Source organism: Cinclus cinclus, unplaced genomic scaffold (assembly GCF_963662255.1).
Source record: "Cinclus cinclus unplaced genomic scaffold, bCinCin1.1 SCAFFOLD_51, whole genome shotgun sequence".
Lineage (NCBI taxonomy): Eukaryota > Metazoa > Chordata > Aves > Passeriformes > Cinclidae > Cinclus > Cinclus cinclus.
Genome location: NW_026912196.1, coordinates 843,803 through 855,828, shown reverse-complemented (window position 1 = coordinate 855,828; position 12,026 = coordinate 843,803). Strand labels below are relative to the sequence as shown.

General features: G+C 55.7%; 1 protein-coding gene across 2 annotated transcripts; it reads right to left on the bottom strand.

Moving 5' to 3' along the window:
- Positions 1–2,246: 2,246 nt before the first annotated feature.
- LOC134057576 (zinc finger protein 239-like) lies at positions 2,247–4,916 on the bottom strand. Of its 2 annotated transcripts, XM_062514562.1 has the most exons (3): positions 4,558–4,916; positions 4,063–4,203; positions 2,247–3,876 (listed from the first exon to the last, which is right to left on the bottom strand). In XM_062514562.1, exons 2-3 carry the CDS (start codon positions 4,142–4,144, stop codon positions 2,960–2,962), a joined length of 999 nt encoding a protein of 332 aa, XP_062370546.1. In that variant the 5' UTR covers positions 4,145–4,203; positions 4,558–4,916; the 3' UTR covers positions 2,247–2,959. The 2 variants fall into 2 exon arrangements, with proteins under 2 accessions (XP_062370546.1, XP_062370545.1); XM_062514561.1 differs by having other exon boundaries at positions 4,063–4,916.
- Between the last annotated feature and the right edge of the window lie 7,110 nt (positions 4,917–12,026).

The window sequence follows — 12,026 nt, the reverse complement described above, 5'->3', positions numbered from 1 at the left end:
CTCCTCCTGGCACCCCGACTACCAGTGCTGGAGTGGATGTTTAAAGGGAAGGTCCCCTCTACCCACCACGCCACCGATGCCACATGGAGCAAGTGGATTGCCCTCATCACACAGCGCGCCCATATCGGAAACCCAAATCGCCCTGGGATTTTGGAAATAATTACAAACTGGCCAGAAGGTGAAAATTTTGGTCTTGCCGATGAAGAGGAGCAAGAACAAGTGACCCGGGCTGATGAAGCCCCGCCATACAACCAACTGCCAGCAGATGAAACTCGCTACGCTCTTTTCACTGACGGTTCCTGTCGCATCGTGGGGATGAACCGGAAGTGGAAAGCAGCCGTATGGAGCCCCACACGACAGGTTGCACAAGCTACTGAAGGAGAAGGTGGATCAAGTCAACTTGCTGAACTCAAAGCTGTTCAGCTGGCCCTGGACATTGCTGAAAGAGAGAAGTGGCCAAAGCTTTACCTTTACACTGATTCATGGATGGTAGCCAATGCTCTGTGGGGCTGGCTGGAAAGATGGAAAAAAGCTAACTGGCAACGTAGGGGAAAGCCAATCTGGGCTGCTGATGAGTGGAAAGACATTGCCAGTCGGGTAGAGAAGCTACCCGTAAAGGTCCATCATGTAGATGCCCATGTCCCCAAGAGTCGGGCTAATGAGGAGCACCAACACAATGAGCAAGTAGATCAGGCTGCAAGGATAGAGGTGTCACAGATAGACTTAGACTGGCAACACAAAGGAGAGTTGTTCCTGGCTCGATGGGCCCACGATGCCTCAGGTCACCAAGGCAGAGATGCTACCTATAAGTGGGTATGAGATAGAGGGGTGGATCTCACCATGGACAGTATTTCCCAGGTTATCCATGACTATGAGATGTGTGCTGCCATCAAGCAAGCCAAGCGAGTGAAGCCCCTCTGGTATGGGGGGCGGTGGTCCAAATATAAGTATGGGGAGGCCTGGCAGATTGACTACATCACACTGCCTCAGACACGCCAAGGCAAGCGTTACGTGCTGACCATGGTAGAAGCCACCACTGGATGGTTGGAGACCTACCCTGTGCCTCATGCCACTGCCCGCAACAGCATCCTGGGCCTGGAAAAACAAGTCCTTTGGAGACATGGTACCCCTGAGAGAATTGAGTCAGACAATGGGACTCATTTCAAAAACAGCCTCATAAGCACCTGGGCCAGAGAACACGGCATCGAGTGGGTGTACCACATTCCTTATCACGCACCAGCGGCTGGGAAAGTGGAACGGTGCAATGGGCTGCTTAAAACCACCTTGAAGGCACTGGGTGGGGGGACTTTCAAAAACTGAGAGATTAATCTACCAAAGGCCACATGGTTAGTGAACACCCGAGGTTCCACTAATCGAGCAGGCCCTGCCCAGTCTGAGCCCTTGAGAACACCAGATGGGGACAAGGTTCCAGTGGTGCATATGAGAGGTATGCTAGGAAAAACTGTTTGGGTGAACCCTGCCTCCAGCAAAGACAATCCAATTCGGGGGGTGGTTTTTGCTCAAGGGCCAGGGTGTACCTGGTGGATCATGCAAAGGGATGGAAAGACCAGATGCATACCCCAAGGAGACCTTGTTTTAGGGTGAACTACCTACAATACTGTGCCTGTATCTGTAACTGTATGGATGTCTATAATTTGAAGATTTTTAATTTGATTTGGCATGATGGTAGGGGAAAATTCGGGGTGGATAATGTTGAGGGTTAGTTCTTTCTTTTTTTTTTTTCCCTCTGTGGAATTTTCCCCATTGTCATGCTAAGATACCTGTTGACTGGGCCCTGGTGACAAGGGGGAGGGGACGGGAGGGAAGAAGCAAGCCCCGCGAGATTCAAACAGCCAGAAGAGGAAGAGGAAGGCTGGGCCTCGGCCCATTTCCCCCGCGGAGTTCGGACGAGAAGGACGATCGCCGTCTGTGTCCCATCCCAGCGTCGGGAAACCACCATCGGACCCTGCCCGGCTGTCTTCTCGCTGTGAACTACCACCATCCAGCACTCTGCTGGGCACCGGGACCCACACCGTGAGCAGAGGGCTCTCTCTCCATCTCTCTCTCCCCCTGGGACAGCTCTGCCATCACCCCCAGCCCTCCTGCAGCTCTGCGGGAGCCGCCCGCCCCCAGCACCAGGAACTGCAGCTCAGGGAAAAGGTGCCTGCAGCCAAAAAACACTGGGACTGAGTTACTGTTCTGTTTGTGGGTAATTTCATAGCTGTTGTTGTTCTTGTTTGTCTTGTTAAATATACTAGTAAAGAACTGTTATTCCTACCCCCATATCTTTGCCTGAGAGCTCTCTTAATTCCGAAATTATAATAATCGGAAGAATCATATTTTCTTTCAGTCCAAGGGGAAGCTTCTGCTTTCCTTGGCAAACACCTGTCCTTCAAACCAGGACACCCCAGTTACAGGGCTTTCAAAGGAATGAACAGAAACCTTTTTGTTTCAAGGCCAAAACAAAAGAATTTATGTGTCCCTGCTGGCAAAGCATCCACATGCTTGGCTGGGTGGGAAGAACCCTTTTTGAAGGGGTTTCCACCCCACCATCTCCAAAATTGTGGGGTTTGCCCCAATATGTTCCCATTTGACTGTGGAAGATGCCCATGAGCCAGAAAGGATTAAAATGATGGATTTCTATTGGAGAAGACCTCCAAGGCCATTCAGTGTTGCTTGATACCACCAGAAGATGCAAAGAGTGAGATTTTTCTCGGGTCAGAAGTCGACAAACGTGCTCTTCACAATGGATTTCTGATGTTGATCTGTGGATATGTCCAGGTGCTCAAGGGAAGCCAGGAGGATGAAGAGCCGCCCAGCCAGGTGTCTTCCTAACATGGATCACCGGGGCTCTGCCCACCAGGGGTCACTCGGCATCATCCAGCACAGATCCTGCCATGGAGAATGGAGCTGGAGCAGCACATGAAGCTCTTCCTGCACTTGATTTGCAGGGCTTCCCTTAGTGGTGCCTCCATTGGTGTTTGGTCAGGTGAGAGCTCTGTGAAAAGCTCTTCCCACACTCAGAACACTCATAGGGCCTCTCCCCAGTGTGGATGCGCCGGTGGGTGACGAGGTTGGAGTTGTGCCTGAAGCCCTTCCCGTAGTCGGGGCAGCAGAAGGGCCTCTCCTCTATGTGAATGCGCTGGTGCAGGAGGAGACTGGAGCTGGTCAGAAACCTCTTGCTGCATTTATCACACTCATAGGGCTGTTCCCCTGTGTGGATCCTTTGGTGGACAATCAGTTCAGAGCTTGTCCTGAAGCACTTCCCACACTGCCCACACTCATAGGGCATCTCCCCAGTGTGGATGCGCCTGTGGGAGACAAGGCGGGAGTTGTATTTGAAGCCCTTCCCACAGTCAGGGCAGCGGAAGGGCCTCTCTTCTGTGTGAATCCGCTGATGCATGACGAGATTGGAGCTGGTCTGAAACCTCTTCCTGCGTATGTCACATTCATAGGGCCTCTCCCCAGTGTGGATCATCTGGTGGCGGATCAGTTTGAATCTCGTACTGAAGCTCTTTCCACACTCCCCACACTCATAGGGCCGTTCCCCCATGTGGATTCTCCAGTGCCAGATCAGGGAGGATCTCTTGCTGAAGCTCTTCCCACAATTTGAACACTTGTGGGGCTTATCCGCATCATGAAGATGCTCATGGAACCCCAGCTCTGAGCTCTGGCTGCAGCTCTGTCCGGTTCTTTGGCCCTGGTTCTCCTCCTCGGATACCCAAGAACTGTGTTTGCAGCCCATCCTCATGTGGGATCTCCCGGGCTTTTCCTCCTCGCTGGTTTCCTGTGCAATGGAGCTGCTCCAAACAGCCTCTTCCACAAGGTTCTGCTGCAGGGATTTGTCCTCCCTGGTCTCCATCCTCAGCTCCTTGTCTAGAGGGGGAAGGACAAGGAGAAGATGGGATTTGCCTCTGTTCCAGAGGGAGGGGGAAGGAGATCCCCCCAGCACGTCCCTGGCAGGACGGCGTCGGCAGCGGGGCTGTCCTGCAGCCGGGGGCCGTGCTGGGCTGGGAGATGGAGCAGGACAGAGGGTGAAAGGGGCAGGGACTTCCTCCTCACCTGCCTGGGGCTCCGGGGGCATGTTCTTCTTCCTCACGGCCTCATCCTCCATCGGGCCAAGGTTTAGGAATGGGAAATCCATTTTTGGGGGAAAAGAAGGGTTGAGCGCGTTGGGTTTATGTTCCTGCGGGCCAAGTTCAGCTGGACAAGCCAGTGCCCCTTTCAGCCTCAGAGAGCCTGGGGCCGCTTATCACCAACCTCCCACACCCCTCCAGGCTGCCGGGGGTCCCCCGGCTCCGGGATCGCCCCTCTGCGCTCTCCCCGCTCCGGGGTTCCCGTATTCCCCCACGGCTCTCCCGGATATCCCCAGAACCGATCTCGCCCCCTCTCCGCCAGAACGAGCGATCGCAATGTGGGACCCGCCAAGATCCCTCCCGGGGCATTTCCGGCTGAGCTTCGGGGTCCTGCAAGATCCAAACATCTCCTGCCCCACAAAGAAACCTCCAGGAGACCTCCCCACGATGGATTTGGGGCGAGCTCCCCCTCCCAGCTCACCTGCGGCTTCCGGGGGGAGGGGTGATGCCGGGGAAGTCGGGGAAGCTGCGGCCTAGAGCGGGCGAGCGAGTGAGCCGCTCGGTTCTGCTGCTGCTCTTCCTTCCACTACTCTTCTTCCTTCCGCTCCTCCTCCCCCAGCCCGGCCCGGCCCGGTGCCGACGCGCAAAAGCAGCCGCGCTCCGCCCTGGGGGATTGCAAAGCGGTTGCGCCCCGCGCGGCACTGGGAAGTGATACTGGGAGCACTGGTAACGATCCTGACAGCACCTAGAAGCAACTGGGAGCGCTCTCCCTGCCAGTACCGCTCTTACTGGGAGCACTGGGAGGGAACTGGGAGCAAACTGCGCCTAGACCCGGCTACAGCCGGTGGTGGGCGGTGTCGGAGCAGAGGGCGTGGTTATGCAAATCTGGAGCGATCGCGCGCTGTGATTGGTGTGCGGAAGCAGCGCGGGGTTCTCCCTGGTCACGTGAGGGCGGGAGCGGTGGGCAGAGCGATGGCGGCGGCGTGCGGTGAGAGGGAACGGGAATGGGAGCGGGAGCGGGAACGGGAGTGGGAACGGGGACTGGAATGGGGACTGGAATGGGGACAGGGACCGAGAATGGAAACAGGGAATGGGGACAGGGACCGGGAGTACAGGACCGGGAATGGGGACAGGGACTGGGATAGGGACAGCCCCGTGTCATGCCCTGGGGACCGAGGAGGGGACAGGGACAGGGGAGGAGCCAGGGACTGGGCTGTCGCACCGTGACCTTGCTGAACTGGGAGCTCGTGTGTCTCATTTTCGGGGCTCCTGCCCCCCACCTCCCCCCCCCCCCCCCCCCCCCGGGGGTTCCTCTCGTCGTGTTCTGGGGGGGAAGCAGTCAGCACCCACAGTACCCCTCCAGTAGCTCCCAGTATCCCCAGTAACCTCAGTGCTGCCAGACCAGTATGGGGGCTTAAGATAGATCCTGGTTTGGTGTCCAGTTCCAGTGCCCAGCCCCAGACCCGGTGTCCATTGGTCTAGTCCCAGTCCCCACCACGTTTCCAGCTGCTGTGTCATGATGCCAGGCATTGTCCCAGGTGGCTTCCAGCCCCAGTGCCAGTCCCAGTTCCCAGGGCCATGATGCCAAGATTGGGCTTGGTGTAGGGCCCTGGGCATGACTGGGGCACAGCGTGAAGGGTTTCATGGGACATGGGACTAAAGACATGAAACATGGGACATGGGGCATATAGGACATGACACAGTGTGCAGGGTGTGGTATAGGACACAGGACATGACCTTGAGCATGGCACAGGACACGGAACAGGACACAGGGACAGGGGACATGATTTTGGAGCATGGTACCTGCCCCAGCCCGTGATGCATGAGTTCCTGTGCCCACATGTGCCCCACACGTCACCTGCCACCCCCCCTGCGGCACCACCATGTTCTCACCGGTGTCCCTCCTGCCTGCTGGGTACAGTTTGGTGGCCTCGGATGTGGCCTTCCCAGTGTGGGTCCTGCTCTGCCACAAGCCCTGGGGACATCATCCCTGCCCAGTGGCACCAGGTGTCTATCCATCGGCGATAACTGGGACAAGTCCCACACGGTGGCATCAGGTGGCACCTGTGCCACTGGCAGCAGAGATGTCTACAAGGGGGTAACTGAAGGGACAGAACAGGGTGCAGGTGCTCACAGTGTCCCTGTCATCCACAGGGGGTGGTGATCAGGGGTGTCAGGATGAGGTGGTCATAGAGGTGCCACCAGGGGTGTGGTGATACCAAGGCACACATGGCCATGGAAGTGCCGCCGCAGGTGCTGGAATGCCCGTGGAGATGCCACCACGAGCACGGCAGTGCCAGGGGACACATTAGTCTATGGTGTGGCAATGCTGGTGGGCATGGCAGTGACAGGCCAGGCGTGGGGCCAGGCTGGGGTGGCTCCGTGCCCACCCCATGGGTGGCCCTGCTGGTTGCAAGCCGTTTTGGTTGGTGTCTGTGCCAGTGCCTGGCCCGGTGCTACCGTTCATGCCAGCCCTGGCACAGGGACATGCACAGGTGTGGGAGTGACAAGGGGGACTGGGCACCCCGAGGGCTGTGCCAGGCCAGCACCTCCCACCCCATGCCTTTGTCCTCAAGAAGGTGGCACACGGACACCGAAAGGGGTTAGAAGAGTTGGGGACACAGTGGTCATCTGGGGACATGAAGGACCTCAGCCTATGGAGGTGATTTGGGACACTGGTGTGATTTGAGGACGCTGAGGTGCCCCAGTGCTATCCCCAGCACTGTTTCCCTGTCCCCACAGTACCTGGCTGTCCTCAACAAGACCCTGGGCCACTACCCCTATGCTGGCACTGCAGGTGTCACCAGAGATGGCACCAGGCACAGCACTTCTTCCGCACAGGGGACATTGACCCTGGTAATGACACCTTCGACATTGCCTCCAGCGTCATCACTGGTGGGGACACTTGGGGTTTGGGCTTTAGAGTTAGGGTTGGGATTTGAGATTTGGGATACTCTAAAGGCATTTGGGATGGTCCCAAGAGGTTTAGGAGTAGGGTTTTGGTTTGGGGTTTGGGGTTTGGGTTTGAGGTGCAAGGTTTGGGATGGTCCTGGAGTATATGTGATTCAGGATTTGGGAAGTCCCAGGGTTTCTGGGCTCTCAGCATTCCCTGACCCCAGTCCCAAGCCCACAGAGTGCCTGGGGGTGTACCCTGGAGACCCCCAGCTGCTGGTGCTGGATTGCACTGACAGCAATTTCACCCTCCAATTCCACAGGTAAATCCCACAAGTCCCACCCAGGGAAGTTTCCCATCCCTAAAATCCAAGTGTTGGATTTGCGACCCCTTTTTCCGAATTCCTGTGTGGGATTATGGGATGAAATTTTCCCTTTCCCAGGGTAATTTTTGGGGATTTTGTGGCCAAGTTTTCCCTTTCCTGATGTTTTCTGGGGGATTTTGGTGCAGAATTTTTCCTTTTCTAGAATGTTTTTTTTTTTTTTTGTTATTTTGGGAACTCCTGAGGTTTTTGGGGATTTCAGGTGGAATTTTCCATTAGCATTGGATTTTTTGAGATTTTGGGGTGGAAATTTTCCTTTTTTTTTTTTTAGGATTTTGGGGTGGAATTTTAATTTCTGGGGGATTTTTGGGGTCAAATTTTTCCTTTTCCAGGTTTTTTTTTGAACTTGGGGAACTCACAGGGTTTTTTGGGGATTTATGGGCAGATTTGTTCTCTTTTTTGGGGATTTTTTGCGGCGGAGTTTTCCCTTTTGCATTGGTTTCTTTGGGATTTTGAGGTGGATTTTTTCCTATTTTATTTTTTAGTGATTTTGAGGCCTCTTGTAGTGTTTTTTGTCCCCTCAGGCTGATCAGTGTCATCATGGAGTTCCAGCTCAAGGCCATCAACATCCAAACGCTACTAAAACAGAAAATCCCCGACTGCTACACCTTCAGTGATATTGTGAGTGTCCGCAAGTGTCCCAGTGTCCCCTGAGTGTCCTTCTGGTATCTTCTCATGTCCCTTTTGTGTGCCTTATGTCTCTCCTGGTGTCTCACTCATGTCCTTCTGTCCCACATCTATCCATCTGTCCCCTGGCTGTTCCCCAGTACCTCTGCGGACCCTGGGGAGCAGCCAGTGAGTGCTATGACAGTGATGGTGATGGTGACAGTGACAGTGCTAAGGACAGTGACAGTGACAATAACAGTGACAAATGGCAGTGGCACTGACAGTGATGGTGACAATGACAGTGAAATGCCAATGACAGTGCAACCCAGTGTCCCCACATCACGTTTGACAACTCTGTCCATAGCAGGTGAGTGCAGATCCACCTGGACACCCATCCAGGAGTGCCACCACCCCTTGCTGCCCAGCAAAAGGGACAGTGGGGTACAGTGGATGATGGGAGACAGGGGGACACAGTGACAGGGTAACAGGTGCCATGTCCCCCTCGTGCTCCGGACACCGGCAGGACTGGACGCATTTCTGTTGCGCCCCAACCACACTTCCCCATAAAACCTGCTCCCCTCACACCTTGGGGACACCCCTGACCCCCCCCCCCCTTTGTCACCCTGGGGTGCCCCTCAGTCAGGGGGGTCTTGGTCATGCTGCAGGACCCTCTCTCTGTGCAATCCCCGAGGTGGCACCTGCGCTTTTTGTCACCGCCATCTGCCAATTTGTTACCAGCACCCCAAAGAAGGGGGCGGCCCACATGTTACAGGAGGAGGTGGTGAAAACATTTCTGGGGTCACTCCCAGCCATTTCCATCTCCCCACATCCCCCTGAAGATGCTGCTCCACCCTGCACCCCCTCCCCCCCGCCCCCACCACAGCATCCCCTGAGGGGACCTTGGGGACTGTCCCCATGTCCCCCCCCAGTCCCCATGGTACCTCCGCTGCTCCACCTGTGCTTGGCCCCCGTTCGTGTGGCGACCTCCCCATGTGAACGGGCAGGAGTTTCAGTCACATCCTCACCTCCTTCTCGTCTTCCTCCTGCTGAGGAGGTGATGTTGCTTCTGCTGGGGACTCGCCAGTGACACCAGAGGGACACCACAGGTCACCCCTCGAGGGGCCTGGGGTTGCAGTGGCTCCTGGAGTCGCCCCAGTGTGACAGCTGGGGGGCCTGAGATGCTGCAGTGACAATTTGGGGGGTGGGTGCTCGTTTTGGGGTCTCCAGGGTGAGTCTCAAAGTCTCCTCCCATCACCTCATCCCGTGCCTCAGTTTCCCCCTCACTCTGCAGGGAGCATCCAGAATTGATGTTCTGGAATTGGGTTTGTTTTGGGGGGTTTTGGGGTTGGGGCTACTGGGATGGGCTGGTGGGCCAGTTAGGTGATACACACCCAAGGTGTGTATCAAGGCTGGTGGTTATCTGGGCTCGGAGCTGCCTAGGCTGGGGGGCTGCAGGGCCAAGAGCTATCCAGACAAGTGTCAAGCTGGGATCCATGACTCAGGTGTCCATCAAGTGTCCACCAGTGTCCAATCTCTCCTGCCCCCATCCATCCCAGACTCCCTGGCCAGGGCTGCTTCTCACTGCAGAGTGGACAAGCCCCTGGTCAGTCCCAAGATGACCCCAAACCCCCTCCCACCAACCTCACCAGGCCACCCACCCTGAGCTCTGGTGCCATCGGCATCCCCTGGCAGCCGGTCCAGCTCTGAATCTCTTGGAAGAGGAAATCCACAGTCCCAGGCCGGGGACTCAAGGGTATCCAGGATGGTGAGCACTGAGTCCATGTGGCATAGGGGGACAGTTGGGGACACAGCTGGGGAGATGTCTGTGGGGAAGGGAGTTGGGGTGTAGGGGAGTGAGGGGCGCCTAAAAGGTGCGGAGGGGGTTGGAAGGGAGGGATGCACCCAAAAATGTGCCAAAGTGAAGGCGAGGGTGCATAAAATTGGGGTAAAGGATGGAAAGAATCCAAACAAGCACAGAAAAGACTCAAAATAGGGGGCACTGAACCCAAAAAAGGGGAAAAGGACTGAAAATGGAGGGGAGAAGGACCTAAAATCAGAGGACAAGGATGTCATGGGGTGTTACAGTGTTTTCCTACCTGTGCCAGGGTGAGTGCAGATGCTCCGTGCCAGAAGCAGCCATGGGGACATCCTGAGGGACATGGGCACACATTGAGGGACACAGGGACACTACAGGATGGGTCCCCTCAGACAGCCCAGGACCTCATGGTTTTTGGCCCCACTGGGGGCAGGGGACACATGGAAGGCGAGAGGAAGATATGGTAGGGAATTTGGACATACAGAGGGGAAAGGACATGATGCCACCAGGACAGATAGCAGGGGGACAATGTCACCAGGACACCCCTGGTGACATGTAGCATGGGGCCACATGACACTGTGGGTGGCACTGACCCTTGTGCTGTACCTTGGGCCATTGGGGTCCTCTGAGCGTGGAGTCCCTAGGACGCCCTGGTGACTGTCACTCACCTCCGGGCCACTTGTCAACAGCCGAACAAGTTCCACCTCCTGCCCTGCTGGGTGATGACATCTGGCTGGTGCACTGTGGTGGTGATAGTGGGGATGTGGTGGCAGTACCTGCATTGGACAGCACTTCGCAATGTCCCCATCCATGTTCCTCACATCCTCATCCATCTCCCCCCATGGCCCCACCCATGTCTTAGTTCCTTGTCGTTATTTTTAACCCCAGTTACAGGGCTTTCAAAGGAATGAACAGAAACCTTTTTGTTTCAAGGCCAAAACAAAAGAATTTATGTGTCCCTGCTGGCAAAGCATCCACATGCTTGGCTGGGTGGGAAGAACCCTTTTTGAAGGGGTTTCCACCCCACCATCTCCAAAATTGTGGGGTTTGCCCCAGTATGTTCCCATTTGGCTGTGGAAGATGCCCATGAGCCAGAAAGGATTAAAATGATGGATTTCTATTGGAGAAGACCTCCAAGGCCATTCAGTGTTGCTTGATACCACCAGAAGATGCAAAGAGTGAGATTTTTCTCGGGTCAGAAGTCGACAAACGTGCTCTTCACAATGGATTTCTGATGTTGATCTGTGGATATGTCCAGGTGCCCATGGGGAGCCAGGAGGATGTGGAGCCACCCAGCCAGGTGTATTTCTAACATAGATCACGGGCACCATGGACCAGCAATGCTCTGCCCACTGGGGGCCACAGGAACATCCAGCACAGATCCTGCCACGGGGGATGGAGCTGGAGCAGCACATGAAGCTCTTCCTGCACTTGATTTGCAGGGCTTCCCTTAGTGGTGCCTTCATTGGTGTAGGGTAAAGTGAGAGCTTCTGGAACAGGACTTCACACATTTGGGACACTCGTAGGGCCTCGTCCTAGTATATATGCGCTGGTGGGTGACGACAGTGGAGTTTTGGTTGAAGCCATTCCCATTGTTGGGTCAGTGGAAGGGCCTCTCCTCTGAATCTGCTGATGCCTGAGGAGACTGGAGCTAGTCTTAAATGTCTTCCTGCATTCCTCACAATCGGCACGCCTCTGCTTTGTGTGGCTCATCTGGTGGGCAGTCAGGTCACAGCTTGTCTTGAAGCCCTTCCCACACTCCCCACACTCATAGGGCTGTTCCCTCATGTGGATTCTCCAGTGTTGGATCAGGTAGGATCACTTGCTGAAGCTCTTCCCACATTCTGAGCACTTGTGGGGCTTCTCCCCATCATGAAGCTGCTCATGGACTCTCAGCTCTAAGCTCCAGCAGCATCTCTGGCCACCTCCCTGGCCCGGAGTGGGTCTTTCTGCTTTGGATCACCGTGATCTGCATTTGTAACCCCTCATGAGGGATCTCTGGGGCTTTTCCTCCTCCTTGGATTCCTGCACCATGGAGCTGGTTTAAAATGCCTTTTCCATAAGGTTCAGCTGTGGGGATTTGTCCTCCCTGGTCTCCATCCTCAGCTCCTTGTCTGGGGGAGGAAGGACAAGGAGAGGATGGGATTTGCCTCTGTTCCAGAGGGAGGGGGAAGGAGATCCCCCCAGCATGTCCCCGGCAGGACGGTGTCGGCAGCGGGGTTGTCCTGCAGCCGGGGGCCGTGCTGGGCTGGG

Bases quoted from the DNA above. Each gene is read 5' to 3' on its own strand.
- LOC134057576 (XM_062514561.1), bottom strand. From the start codon at position 4,144: ATGGATTTCCCATTCCTAAACCTTGGCCCGATGGAGGATGAGGCCGTG. The intron at 3,877-4,062 runs GTGAGGAGGAAG...TTCCCCCTCTAG, and splicing joins GCCCCCGGAGCCCCAGGCAG to ACAAGGAGCTGAGGATGGAG.